At 44.3% G+C, this 14,533-nt stretch overlaps 1 protein-coding gene and 1 long non-coding RNA gene across 5 annotated transcripts in view; one reads left to right on the top strand and one right to left on the bottom strand.

The window, feature by feature from the left end:
* LOC146861215 (uncharacterized) overlaps positions 1 to 14,533 on the bottom strand; it is a 170,430-nt gene that overhangs the window by 18,665 nt on the left and 137,232 nt on the right. Inside the window, exon 2 of the long non-coding RNA XR_014978927.1 lies at positions 1,961 to 2,125. This is a non-coding gene — a long non-coding RNA (uncharacterized LOC146861215). The remainder of the gene's footprint in view (positions 1 to 1,960; positions 2,126 to 14,533) is intronic.
* Positions 1 to 14,533, top strand: part of KLHL23 (kelch like family member 23) — a 141,567-nt gene that overhangs the window by 93,501 nt on the left and 33,533 nt on the right. For all 4 annotated transcript variants that reach the window (XM_085645341.1, XM_085645344.1, XM_085645343.1 and 1 more), the window contains exon 3: positions 13,686 to 13,838. In XM_085645341.1, the coding sequence (XP_085501467.1) occupies positions 13,686 to 13,838 (153 nt within the window). The remainder of the gene's footprint in view (positions 1 to 13,685; positions 13,839 to 14,533) is intronic.

The raw sequence follows: 14,533 nt of genomic DNA, 5'->3' as shown, positions 1-14,533 counted from the left end.
GTGCATGCAGTTCTTTGATGACAGTTAATAAGTCACTGTTCTGTATTATGATTTTTACGTATAAACTACAAGTAACAAAAGAATGTCTCTTAGAAAAGAAGTAACCCACTGACCTATTTACATTATATGCACTTTGTGATCTGCATGGTACACGTTCATTGCAGCAGGCGTATTAACACTCTGTGCTATTTTATGACCAGTCAAAACCTCAACTGGACAAGTTATTGTTGTCTGGAAATTGCTGGAGGCAAGGAATACGGCAGCAGGGGCTTTTGAAACCAAAACAAACTTGCAAACTTGGTGCCCCCTGAAGTCAGCACCCAGTGCAGTGGCACCGGTCGCATCAAACTACAACCGGCCCTGACATGTAGTCGACGGCTCCACCTGCCATATTACAATCCGACTGCCATGAAGGTGGTCAGAAACATGCCTTTTCCAATTGCAGCTGGTGCTGCGGCCCGGAAAAGGGGTTCAGCCCATACTGCAATTGGAAAACGCATGTTTTTAAACATCCGTGCACCGTATGCTAGACAGCATGTGGCACTTGGCACACGGTGCATGGATGTTTGGGGGGGCACCACATGTGCCCGCCTGGCCACATTCTAGTGGCCCACGGGGCCCTGTTTGGGGCCGCCAAAGTCCCTTTCCGTCTGCCTTTACATGATCGTGGGAATGCCATGTAAAGGCTGAGGGAAAGGGACAACCTAATCCCTACAGCGGTGCCTCCGCAGGCACTGCCCCCATTGTAGGCATTAGGCTCTGACCACTGCCTAGACTAGCTCCTTGAGCCTGTCGGAGGCAGCGGTCTTTCCCTCAGGCCAAATCCCATGGAACACCAGAATTGTAATCCGGTGGCTGGACCGATATGCTGGGCCCCACATCGGCATGAGGCTCTAAATGCCGAACCACCCTATCTCCCCCGGTGATCTTGTAAAAAAAAAGGTTCAATTTGTGAGCTGAAGGGTGTATGTTGTGTTCTAATTTTTGTTGTGTCATTATAAGAAAATGCTCAATAAAACAGATTCCCCCAAAAGAAAGTGAGTTGGCGTTCCCAACCTCATACAACACTTTAATGGTTCCCAAAATATTAATCCTCCAATTTTTTGAAGTGCCTGTCTTGTTTTTCAAAGGAGAGGCACATTCAGTACTGTACACATTTCAGAAATGGAATCAGGGGAAGGTAAGTGAGTTTGATTTAAAAACAGCTTTCAACCTAATGCTGAAGAACACAATCATGAATGCTGTTGCAGTGCTAAGCCCTGCCAAGGAGGCTGGCACTACAACCAGTCCTGGTTCACTTTAACTGTTCAGAGTCATATTCAGGTCAGCAAGGGGTGGTACCAGACCCACTGCCAGACAGTAACTGATTTCATATGCTTGGCTAGTATAGGTAAGTCAGAATAGGTGAAACCAACTTCCTGCCATTACGTCAGTGGTGCCCATCAATAAGAATTGCAGCCTAGCAGAGTTTAGAACTGGGACTGAATTAGGTTGGTGAGTTGGGCTGCTCAGCCAAGGAAAGTGCATAGCATGTCCCTGCCGTGCCCATCTTCCACCAGCTGGAGGCGGGCCTCTCTGTCTTCACGGCTGGGGCACCTTCTGCCTGAGGAACTGAGCGCCTCTTAACTGCGGCCTCTCAGCAGGGCTGGACTGGCCGTAGCGGGCACCGGGCGTTTCCCCGGTGGGCCGGAGGGGTGGGGGTGGGTTTTGTGGCCGTGCCGGCCGGTTTTGTCACTGGGGGCCGGTTTTGCAGCAGATATCGGGCCCCTGTAACAAAAGCGGGAGCAGTGCTTTTTACTAGCACCTTCCCCTCTCCCCTGTACCTGCTCCCAGGGCCAGTCGAGCAGCAATCTACCAGGGCCGGTTGCTGCTACCAGTCTGGCTCTCAGCCGCCTCCTGACAGACATGTAACAGCAAATGCCAGCGAGAACAGCGTCGCTGTTAATTACACTATACTTACACTGCGGGTGTGCCTGTCAGCTGACACGGTTTGCGTGCTTCCTCATGCGCAGACTCCCGCACTGTTTGTCGAGAAATCCCTTCAAGTGTGGGCTGATTTAACCATTCAAAGGACTACTGAAAAAACGTAGATGTGTTCAGTGGGAGCTCTTGCCATCGCCAAAGCCTGTAAGACAGAAAGGTCTCTTATAACTGACAGCCATCTCTTGTTCTCATCTAAGCATTGCATTTTTTATAAAAATAATTTGCCAAAAGGCGCAGAACACTAAGGAACTTAATTGCAACAGCTATCACTTTACACTGTACCGGCCAAGCTTAGTTCTATTTTCTTTGATCGATTCATAATGGAGTTATTTCCAACACCCAGTGGCCTCACCTTTTACAGAGAATATTGTATGTTATTAAATTAGATAATGTACGTCGACTTCTAAGTGTTCTTTTCACGTTCTCATTTTTGATTTTTAAAAAACAAAGACTTTAAACTTTCAGAATCATGGACTGAAAACTTACTTCCCTCAAGTACCACTGCACAGCTTCTTTAAAGTGACACAAATACTGCTCTTGAATATAGATGACATCTGATATGACCTGGGGATCTCAAAAGATAACGGATGGTATCCTCAGAGAGCACATACAGCGATGTCTCACGTATACACACACTGCAGACTTGGATATGACCCACATAAGAAAACTGGAAACTTGGCGCAGGGGGCGTGCTACGCCCTAATTTACCCTCATTGCTCTCACATAATCGCCCTAAGAAGACTACTTCAGTCTCCCCAACAAGAACGGACGCTGATTGACTGGGCGTGAATGGCCTGCTTTGTAATTGTAATTATATTTATGTGGCTCTTACTACCCCATATGAGGCGTCGAAATGCTTTTCAGCTACTAGCACGCTACTCTGGAACCCAAAAAGGATTAGTGATGACTTAGTATAGGGAAATATGAATAGATTGTGGGGTGGACATGTGAATATGTTAGTTGGATTGAAAAGGATAATGGAGGGATAGTAGAGGGAAGGGTCTAGAAAGTGTTTATCTGGTGATCGTAGTAGTAGTAGGAGGAGGTATGAGATGAGTAAAGGAGAGATGGAGGGATGAAGAGTCTCTAGAAGAGGATAAGGGAGAAAAATTAGGTCTCGGATGGCTCTAAGGAGGAATGCATGATGGAAGGGTTTAGAAAGGGTTGTTAGGGAGATCTGAATAATAAAATGAAGTTTGAGGTGATGCCAGGAGGGATAGAGGAGGAAACAGTCTAGAAAGGGTTATTTTGGAGATCATAGTAGTAGAATGAGGTTGGGATGAGTCAGAGAGTGGAGGGAGTGGATATATTGAGAGAGGTATAGGGTGAGATATAGGGTGGTGCATTGGAGGGTAAAACATGTTTTTTGTTTTCTTTGTTTACAGTAGGAGTAAAGTAATAAATATATAGATACATAAGTACACAGAAGGTATATATATATAAGGAAAGTAATATACCAAAATTTAAGTTGTATTTAATAAACTCAGACATTCAAGTGGATAAGAAAAGGGAGAGTATGGATGTCATTTGTTCTGTTTTGAAGGGAGGTTGTAATTCATTTGAGAGCAGTCTCCTCTATGCTGGCTTTGTAGAGTCTTTGTATTAGAATGTCATGGCCAACTGTGCCAAAGGCAGCTGAGAGGTCCAAGAAAAGTAGTGCAGCAACCCTGTTCCTGTCTACTGTGTTCTTATGGTTATCCCAGACGGTGATGAGGGCTGATTCTGTGCCTCTTCCTGGACGGAATCCTGTTTGGAAGTCTGAAAGTATGGAGTTGACTTCAATGTATTGTAACATTTGGGTGAGTGCTGATCTTTCTATCAGTTTGCCCAGGCAAGGTACATTTGTAATTGGTCTTTAGTTGTCAGAGTCAAGGGGGTCAGGGTTTGTTTTCTTTAATAATGGCCATATGTATGCCTGTTGTAAGTCTTCTGTAAATATTACTGCAGTTAAAGAATTATTGATGATTCTTCTTTCTGGTGTCGCAGCCAAGGTAGTTAAAAGAATGTTCTTGAAGTTTTGTGGTGGACATGGGTCAGAAGGGCTGCCGACAGGCCTGCATGCTTTGACCAGGTCCATAAATTCACTTTGTGGTATTTGTTTGAAGAAATGCAAGATACTAGGTTAGCCTACTTGGAGAAGTTTTTGGAAAGGGCTTGGTGGTGATATTCCTTTGTTTTAAATAGGAGTCTAACGTGTCTGCTTTGGTTGTGTAATGATTTGTCAGTTTGTTTGTAAATTCTTGAGTAATGGGATTAGTTCCTTCTATGCATTTCATTTTGGTTTATGAAATTTGGTGAGAATTTTATAAAATTCTTTATTTGCACATTCAGCATTTTGAATTTGGTCTGAATAGTACCTTTTGTTTTTTTAGCTTTTTTGATTGCTGACTTGTTATAATCTACTGCATTTCTGTGGTTGAGGTTTGTCTTGATATCTGTTTGTTTTGAGCCAGGTGCCTCGCAGCTTTCTAAATTGCTGTTTTATCTCTTGTAGTTCTGTATTTCTCCAAGGTGCCTGTTTTGTTTTGTCCTGTTTTGTTCTGAGCGGTATTAGGATCAGAGATATTTTTTTAGGCATGGGTAAATTGGGCCCTTGCCCAGGGCCCCAGCTTTAGAGCCCTCCCCCCCCGCCCCGGGTAGAGCCAGTACTGTTCTTGCCCTAATGACCTTGAATAATTCTTAACAGATTTTATTTTTAATGTGAGTGATGTATTGAAGTCAGTACAGACATTTGGCAAGAAATGTTTGTTTTTAACACAATGCAACATCCATAAAAACAGATTTTTTTAGATCAAAACAGGCCCTCACATATGAGAAATAGCAGGGGATCACAAAGGTTATTTACGATAATATTAGTGAGGTGCTGCTGTATTATGATAACAAAATCACACGTCACTATCTCTGAATATTAGATGTAAACACATTTAGAATTTGGACAAGTGTATCTGTACTCTGTCAATGACCTGGCCAAAGAGGGCATGAAAAAGATGAAATTGGATCATAAATTTAAAGCTGTTACGAACAGGGGTCCCCAAAATACGTTTGGCCCAGGGCCCCTGAAATCCTTAAGATGTCCCTGATTAGGATATCAAAAGCTTCATGTAGCCACTCATTTCGTTTTTGAACAGAATATATTGTGTCTAGATAGGTATTGGATGTTAGTTGTGTTTCTAATTGTTCAAAATTGAGTTTTCTCCATGGTTGATAGGTGGATGCATGTGAGGTAGTTTTAGGTGTGTTGCTTTGTGGTGTTTTATATTGGAAAGATAGCAAATGGTGGTCTGACCAAGTGACTGGAGTAATCGTTTGAAAGGTAACTACTTTTGGATTTGCAAAATGACATCTAAGATGTGTCCAGGGATGTGTGTGGGTTTGTGGATGATCTGATGTAGGTTGAGTGTGTTTAAGCCAGTGATAATGGTTTTTGGATGGGGCATATTGGGTTTGTCAAACCACATGTTTAGGTCACCAAGAATGCAAAGGTTGGAGTGTAGTGTTATTAGGTTTGAAATTGCGTTTAGAAGTGTGTCTGAGAAAGTTGCATTGCTAGATGGAAGTCTGTAAAGGAGTAGGATGTTACAGGAGGAAAAAGGTGTAAGGTTGCATCTGGTGAAGAGGGGCTCAAGCCTTGTTTGGAGACGTCATCAGCTTTAGTGAGATTTATTGTTTGCTTGAATATAACAGCTAGGCACCTCCTCTTTTACCTATATGAGTCTGTGTGATAGTTTGATAGCCTTGGGAAATAGCTTCATGCAAAACTGGAGCCATGTCATCTCCCAACCATGATTCAGTTATGAAGCGTAACTCAGGTTGTGTGTCAGTGAGTAGGTCATAGATGTGATGCTTGCTTTTAGAGAGTGATCAAGCATTTATTAGTAGGCAGTTAAGAGATTGTGTTTTGGTGACAGTGTGACTTTGTTTTGTAGAATAGTGAGCAGTATTAATTGAACTTGTAGCAGGTGTGTCATTAGTGGTGGAATTAGCTGTATGAAGATAGCAATAGTGTTGCTTTTCTATATACTATTCCTCCTCCAGCAGGCTTAGGAGGCAGTTTGATGGGTCAGCTTGTGTACGTGGCGGCGATGGTGGTTGAGAGTGAGTTGGTGAGCAGTGTTATTTTTGTAGAGAAGCATTGTTGTGCAAAGGCATGGAGATGCAAAGTTGTGAAGAGTGGCATTTTGTTTTTTTCTTTGTGTCTTTTTAAGGTGGAAGGTGTATGAGCTAGGGGTGGTGGTGCTGCGTGTGGGTCACCTCGCCTCCCCCACCTGAGGGGTGGAGTTGGCAGAGGTGGGCATACCTTCTGGGCTGTTCAAAGGTTTCCCACCTGTCTTTCCGCCGAAAAGGGGGTGAGACAGGAAGGGGGCCTGCTTCTGATAACAGGAGAGGCTGGGGGTCATGTTGCAAAGGCAGCAAGGCCTTTGAAGCTCCCCTGCCACAGATGGCTCTTCCTGACTTGGGGGAGGTGTGAACAAGTTCACCTAGGAAAGGCTTTGTTTCTGGGCTCAGGGAGTGAAGGCTCCCGGCCCAGGGGTCCAGAAACTTGTCTTGTGGTGGCAGGCTGGTGTTTACCAGTCAGGGAACCCACCAGAGGCTGGTTGTTTTTCAGAGGGCATCTCTAAGATGCTCTCTGAGTGCATTGTATAATAAATCCCACACTGGCATCAGTGTGGGTTTATTATGCTGAGATGTTTGCTACCAAACTTCCCAGAATTCAATAAAGCCATTATTTGCTGTGGAGTTCGTAATGACAAACTCCCAGACCATATTCTCTTTATGGCTTTACTGCACTTACAATGTCTTAGAATGGACTTAGACACTGTATGATGTACAGTGCTCATGCAACTGTACCCTCACCAGTGGTATAGTGCACCCAGCTAGAGGGATATCTTACCTATACCATAGGCAGTTGGTTGCAGGCATGGCACACAGATGTGTGCCATATCGACTCTTCACTTTTTTCTGCACCAAAACACGCAGTCTACATTGGCAGTGTGTGTGTGTTAAGGTACAGGACCTCTAAGGGTGGCACAATATGTGCTGCAGCCCTTAGAGGTCTTCCCTGGTCACAGTGCCCTTGGGACCCATGGTACCTTTTACAAGGGACTTACATGTGCCTAGAGAGGTGCCAATTGGGGATTCAACGGTACCGTTTTGGGAAAGACACAGACCCTGGGAACATGATTGGCACAGACCTAGGGCACATCAAGTCAAAGTGCATCAGAAATCTGGCAAAAAGTGGGGGGGTCACTGCAACAGAAACCCACTTTCCTACACGTCATGATTGATCTGAGTGGCCTGTTTGGCCACTCAGGCAATGCCTGGGAGCTTAAGCATGTTTTCCATCAGGCTGTGCAACACTGCCAGGTGGAGAACATGCTAAATGTGCATTCATGCGCACTTAGGGAGTGCAAACCACTCCTCACTTTGCTTAGCCCCGCTCCGAACTGGCTCCAGTCCCGCACAGAAAAATAAAATGATAATAACATCTTGTGATTATCATTTTCATTTTCTTTTTGCACTGCTCAAATAGCAGTAGGAGGAACTACCACTGTGTCCTCTATATGGTATCCCATTACACCAAAGTGCATTTGAGGGGCATGAACTTGCTACACTACACTACATCCCAGGGACACTAACATATCACACTACATTGCATCAACAGGACAATGCAGTCCCTCTTAGGGACACCAATGTGTCATCTTGCACCTTAGTCGTTATAACACCACATTGCACTGTATTTTAGGGACACTAAACCACTGCATGGTGTCTTAGAGATACTAACCAACCACGGTGCTCTGTACTTGGTACACAGCAATCCATATAACAGTAACCCACCACACTGCATTGCATTTTTAAGCCACCACACCACACTACATCCAAAGGACTCTAACCTTCCACACTGCACTGCACCCTAGGGATGCTGGCACATTCAATCTGACAGGCACTAATCGGCCACATCTCACTACATCCTAGAGACAATAATGTACCCCATGTCACTGTATCCTAAGAACAGTAACACAGCACTTGCACTGCATCATAGGGGTACAAACTGACCACATTACAACACATATTTTAAGAACATTAACACGTAGGTTTCACTGCATCCTATATATACCTACCCATCACACTACAGTGCATCATAGGGACATTAAACAATCACACCACACTGCATACTAGGAACACTAACCACCCAACCCTAAAACGTTTACCCTCCTTCTCTATACTGCATCCCAGGGATGCAATCACATCAAACTGCATCTTAGGAACACACCGCATCACATCTTTGAGACAATAAGCAATTTCAGTTATCAACAGAGCGCTCACCCACCACGCCAAAGTACTTTATAGGGACAATATCTCACTACTTTCTAAGGGCACTATACTAAATTCTAGAAACACCAGTCCATCATACTGCACCTTACAGATGCCAATCTAACAAAATACACCCATGTCAACGGTGCCAATTAAGTGCGGAGCATTACATCCTCTGGATTATAAGCCATCACCATGCACTGTATCTCAGGGGCACTAACCCTCCTGCAGCGCATCCCAGGCACCATGCTCTGCCTCATGCAGACACTACCCCACTACCCGGTACCCTACAGATTCTAATAGCACACTATATAGGATCCTCGAAATGTCAACCACATGCACAGTGTTCTATGGACATTAATGGCCCTCGCTGCACGGAATCCTTGGGATACTACACTGCACACTGAGAACACTAGCCCACCATACTGCACTGCATTCTACAGGTAGCAGAGCACTACACTGCACAACATCAAATGGACAATAACCCACCACACTGCACTGCATTGTAGTTAGATTAACTCATATCATTATGGGACACTATCATACCACAACAAATTGAAGCCTAAGGGCACTAATGAACCACACTGCTCTGCATCTTAAGGACACTCTTGCGTCACACTTCATTGCATTACAGGGGTCTCCTTCAATGTAGTAAATCCCAGGGATACTATCTCACCACTCTTAAAGCATTGCAAGTATGCTAACACCTTGTACTACAGTGCTGCATACAGATAATAACCTTCTACAGTGCACTGCATCCTTGTGGTACTCCCTCGCCACACTGCATCCTAGAGCTCTAACAGGCCACAATAAACTTCCTAGGGAAAGTAACCCACCGTTTTCTAGAAGCACTACAGGGCATTAGGGACACTAACCCACCACACTTCACCTAAGGAATACCAGCACAGTGCTCTGCACTTCACTTTAGAGATACCAGCCCACTGAGTGGTGTCTTCAGGGTACCAACCCACTACAGTGTGCTGCATACTTAGGAGCCTACATTAAACACTAAGAACAGTAACCCCACACTCTGCATTGCATTCCTGTAACCCGCCATATCCAAAGGGCACTAATCTACCACGCTGCACTGCATCCTGTTGGCACTAACCTACCACATCTCAGTGCATCCCGTGGACACTAATGCCTCACACTTCACTGCATCCTAAGGATACTAACATATCACACTACACTGTACACTGCATCACAAGTATACTAACCTACCACACTGCCATCCATCCTATGGGCAATAACCTACTAAAGGTCCCAGCATCCTAAGTATGCTAACCCATTACATTACAGTGCAGAATAGGGATACTGAAAAAACATACTGCACTTCTTAGGGACACTAACCTAGGGAGTACTAACCCTGCCAAGTACTCTACCTTGGAGGCACTATCTTGCCAGACTGCACTGCATCATAGGGACACTAACCAAGCACGCTGCACCCTTTGAAAATTAACCTACTGCATCTTCAGGAAACTAACCTACCACATTGCATTAGTTAAAATCAATAACCCACTATACTGAACTGCTTCAAATGAACATTAGCCCACTGCCTTACAAGGACACTACACTGCATCTTAGACCCACTACACACCAAACTCCACCTTAAAGGTACCACCAGTGTTTAATGTGTAATAAAAATAAGTGCTGGTGCTCAAGGTTTTTCGAAGGTTACTGCCCACTTCCACCACTGGCACGGCCCTTTGCAACATGGGCAGTTCAGACTGTATTGGACACTAGCACCAGATACACCTGCAAGCATTGACAGCTGATGAACATTAAAGTGGTGGAAATAATTATCTGCATTAAATAAGATTGTATTCGAAAGCCAAGGAACCAGGCCACATTTTTTAGGTCTCGCCTGAGCCAGCGCATGCACTGCTCTGCGAGACATTTAGTATTGGGGTTTTCAAAGTGCTGCCAGACCTCGCTGGCCTCAAGCTTGTGTTCACGCGAGCGTGCACGTGCGCCGCTGCCATCTGCCTCCCTTCCAGCGCGATCACTAATGTGCGCGCACCACTCCCGTGCTTTTTTTTTAATGTCGTTTTACTGCTTAGTGAGCGCGTGCGCTGGCGGCAGCACGCGATCACTTTCACGCGCACCACTCGCACACAACTCCCGGGCTTGTTTTGTCTTTTTTCTCATTCTAAATCCATTTTTCCCTTCTCTGACCACTTCCCTCGATTTCACCTCCCTCTCCCCGCCTCTTATATCCTGTCTCCTCCCATCTCTCTTTAACCTCTAGTTTCTGACCCACCCATTCCTAAAAAAAATATCAAAATAGCATAAAACATTTTTTGCTCCTATGATTGCGGATAGCTTCTATTGTTCAAGAATAACGATGCCTTTTTTTATAGCGCCTGCTGCCACGGTATTTGTTTCTTCATAGCGCTAGTAAAATCATGATATTGTATCCGTCGAGTGAGGTTTTGCTAACATGTTCAAGCAAACACTTTGGAAGTAGCAAAGTCTCGATCAGAAGTCCCATTAAAAAAAATACTATAAACTGTGTTTTTGTAGATCTTAAGCACATCTCTGAGGCCGGGGTAGTGCCTCTTTTGTGTGACCCCTTCAATCAGTCAACTTTATAGCCAATCATTGGTTGCACTGTGTGACTTGTGGGTACATCTTTGAGGGGTTCTAAAACCCCAGCATGCAGTGTGCCTTTGGTTAGAAAGCTAGAACTGAATGAGTGGGCCACACACAACCAGCATTCACCAGCGGCTACATTAGGCTGACATCTGTTGCCTGCACATTGCACTGAGTTAGCGTCCTACAACAGGCACATTAACCCGCTAGATTATGATATAGGGATGGTAACAAGTGGCTTGCAGGCTTCACTCCGATATCTGCAGCAGGGTCTTTGACCGAGTGAACTATCCTTATGGTTATCGGTCTCACTTGACTGTTAAGGAACATTGATGAAGCGCCTACTAACTCTACGTACTGATTCTCCTCTTTGCCTTTGGGCGGCATAAGTGCAAAACGGATATTCTACTACAGAATAAATGTGTATTTTCATACCATGCTTCTTCAGTGTAAAAATACAGTTATTGAGTATGCCTGCTAGTTCGACATCCGTCTCGGTGACTGTTGAAAAACAAGCATTGGCATAGCCAATAGGTCTCGCCTTTGGGACCTTATAAGTATTTAATTATGCAGCACAATATCCTTGGTGCAACATCAACTGTTGCATGGCTAAACATTTATATTGTCCAAAAGGCGAGATCTATTGGCTATGCCAATGCTTGTTTATAAGGTAGTTTGGGTGGGTCCTCCAACAGATTATATTGAAAGAACAATGTTAAATGGTGACTTTTACGGCATAATTTTCACATAAATGAACTTTACAATACGGTTATACAGTATTTATAGAAGAGCACTAATGAAATATTCCAATATTTTGTGGTGTGCTAAGTAAGTAATCCTTATACCCGAAAGCGGTAATTAGGGCGTCACAAATAAAGATGTCTTTAAAAAATAGTGATAAAACTGGATGTTTCAGTTTTTAGATACAGACCACTAGAGGACTTTTGCTGTAAACAAGCATCTGTGGCTTCCTCTAGGCCCACATTTTGGCCAGGAATCCCTGTGCTTTTTCAAGGTGTGCACCCTCTATGTTAGTTGTAAATCCCCCTGTGCTCTTTCATGGTAAGCATCCTCTATTTCTGTCATAAAGCCATAACATCCCGTATGGGAGAGCAGAGTGTTATATCCTGATTGTATTTATGTATGCTTCCCAGCCAAGCTGTCTCCTAGCTGCTCAGCCAGAGTGAGAGTTGGTATAGGAATGTTGGTGTGACTGTGATGCATGGAATGCCTGGGTGCCTGTGTGGATGAGTGGTGACAGTTGGAGATGGGCTGAGCAGCAGACAGGCTGCTCCTGGTGGGGCTGGTGTATGACCAGAACAGGCTGGCCTAATAGGTTCACTTGGCTTATAGACTGATGTATATATTTACTTACCTGCAACTTGAAGTCAATAAAGAAATACTGAATATACTACTTGGCTACGTCTGGTAAGGCACAACACAGAGGGCCCTGGATACTGCTACTGGTTGCTTGCTTGGATTGGTGGCATGATGCAAAACAATCCTTTTTGTTCCAGTGGGCCACAGTGGATTGGATGGGTGAGCACTGCTTCTTCTCGCCACATGCAACTCTGCACCTAGTGCATGTATCTGGCCTATTTTCTATTCAGCATAGTGGCAGACTTAAGTGTTGTAAGGTTCATTAGTTGTCATTTCGACCCACCAGTAAAAAGAAAAGCTTGTTGAATATTTTTACTATGTTCCTTAGGGAATAGAACACCCTCAAACCTACCACAAGAGCAACAGACTCAGAGATGTAAACCTTTTAGTCAAGCTTTTGGTTCCCAAATCAAGCCTGTGCAGGAGAGGAGGCAAACAATAAAGGTCTTGTGCAGTCTGATTTCTCTAAATGGCAGATTCTATTGTCTCCCTGTAAAGGGGCCCCCAGGCTTCGAATTTTGATCATTATGGCATACCAAGGTAAACTTACTTGGAAATGTAAACTTTGTATATGTTTAGCTGATAACCATTAATAAATTGCTTCTGAATTCGAAAAGTGAAACCCTAAAGAGATAAGGGCCTGATTTAGAATGCTTGGGAGTACCCGGTCTGCCAAACTGATGGTAAGCCTGCCTCATTTAGAGTAAGCCGGACCATAAGTATTCTGTCGCTGGAGCCGCCGTTGGCTCAGTCGATGGAATGCTTCCTCCGACATCTCAACAGAGTAGGGGCCATCAGAGGAAGGACTTTACGTTGTCCGCTTTGTTTAGGGGGGAGGGTGTAGTATAGCCTTTTTTTCTTGTCCATCACCATCCGAAAAAATCCTATGGTAAGAGACAGAAGAAAAACATTAATGACTCCCACACCCTGGGAGATCACACCCTGGGAGAAGCCATATTGCCTTGTCTTCAGAGAGCAGGCTGGAAAATGGAAATATAGGATGTTAAACAGAGTAAATGTATGGGCTATCTGTGGTGCAATAGTTGAGGATACGTTGGCGCAGATTATATCCATAGACCCATGTGCAGTACCCAAGTGCATTTCCAGGTACATGAAAGAGGGAAGAATGAGGGGTTCCTCTTACCTATAGTGGGTCATCAAAGCCACATATTGTATCATACGCACATCCCTTCTAAGGGGGTGAAAAATAATGGGACAAACATGCTGTGATGCAACTATTATAACAGAGTTGCGGCTGTACTAGAAATTGTAAATTCAGACTCGTGTGAATTATGTCCATGATATCTTCATTTCATACCTAGATATCCTTAACAGCTGGTCTACCGGTTTGACAGTTATTGAAGTGAAACTGAGAGTGCAAATAAATTTATAACTGATTTGTTGTTGTCTGTATACAGGTGTTGGGAACGCCACTGCTTGCGTCCTGCATGATGTCATCTATGTCACTGGTGGTCACTATGGTTATAGAGGAAGCTGTACATATGATAAAGTTCAGTGCTACCGGCCTGATATCAATGAATGGAGCACAGTCACCACCAGTCCACATCCAGGTAAGATTCCTTTGGCTAATGTGCATTTTGGGATTGTTTCTCCTTCTCTGTTCGATTTCATAAAACCTTCTGCTATGATGTACTGTCATGTATAAAAAATGAGTTTTTCCTGATCACACCTCATTTTATCTTACAAAATTCATCTATGGGATGTAGTTGAGCTGGTTATAGTCATTCTCTTTTCTCCTATTTATGTTTTTTTCCTATTACCTGGCTTGCAATTTAGTTCCATTGAAAGCCAACCAACCAGGGGCAGCTGGTGATAATGGGCAAAAGGGGCGTTACCCTACAACCCCGAGTGGAGAGGCAAGAACAGAACTTGAAAAATGCCAAGCAGCTGGAACAAAATCACTAGTTGCTGCTCTCTTATTTTTAATGAAGCAGCTGTGATTAACTCTGCAGTCGTCCTGCTACGTATATTCCAGCTGGGCAAGGTGTTCTCCGACCTGCAGGCAGAAGCTACGGCAGTGATATCATGGCAGAGGGTGTGCCAAATTAGAATGCCTTGGATAAGGTTGCTTTTCGGACGCTTACAAAGTGGCCTTGGGAGGAGTTAACAGAACTCAATTCATTTCAATGGCAGGGGTCAGAGCAGGCTGGCAGGGAGAATGAGGTAATGGGTGGTAACAATTTAATAGTCATCACAAGAAGGGGTGGGCTGTGGGAGACGTGAAGCTGGCTGCTCTCTTAGTTCC

The sequence above is a fragment of the Triturus cristatus genome, chromosome 3_1 (genome assembly GCF_964204655.1).
Source record: "Triturus cristatus chromosome 3_1, aTriCri1.1, whole genome shotgun sequence".
In the NCBI taxonomy this organism is placed as follows: Eukaryota; Metazoa; Chordata; class Amphibia; order Caudata; family Salamandridae; genus Triturus; species Triturus cristatus.
This window is presented reverse-complemented; position numbering and strand designations above follow the sequence as displayed.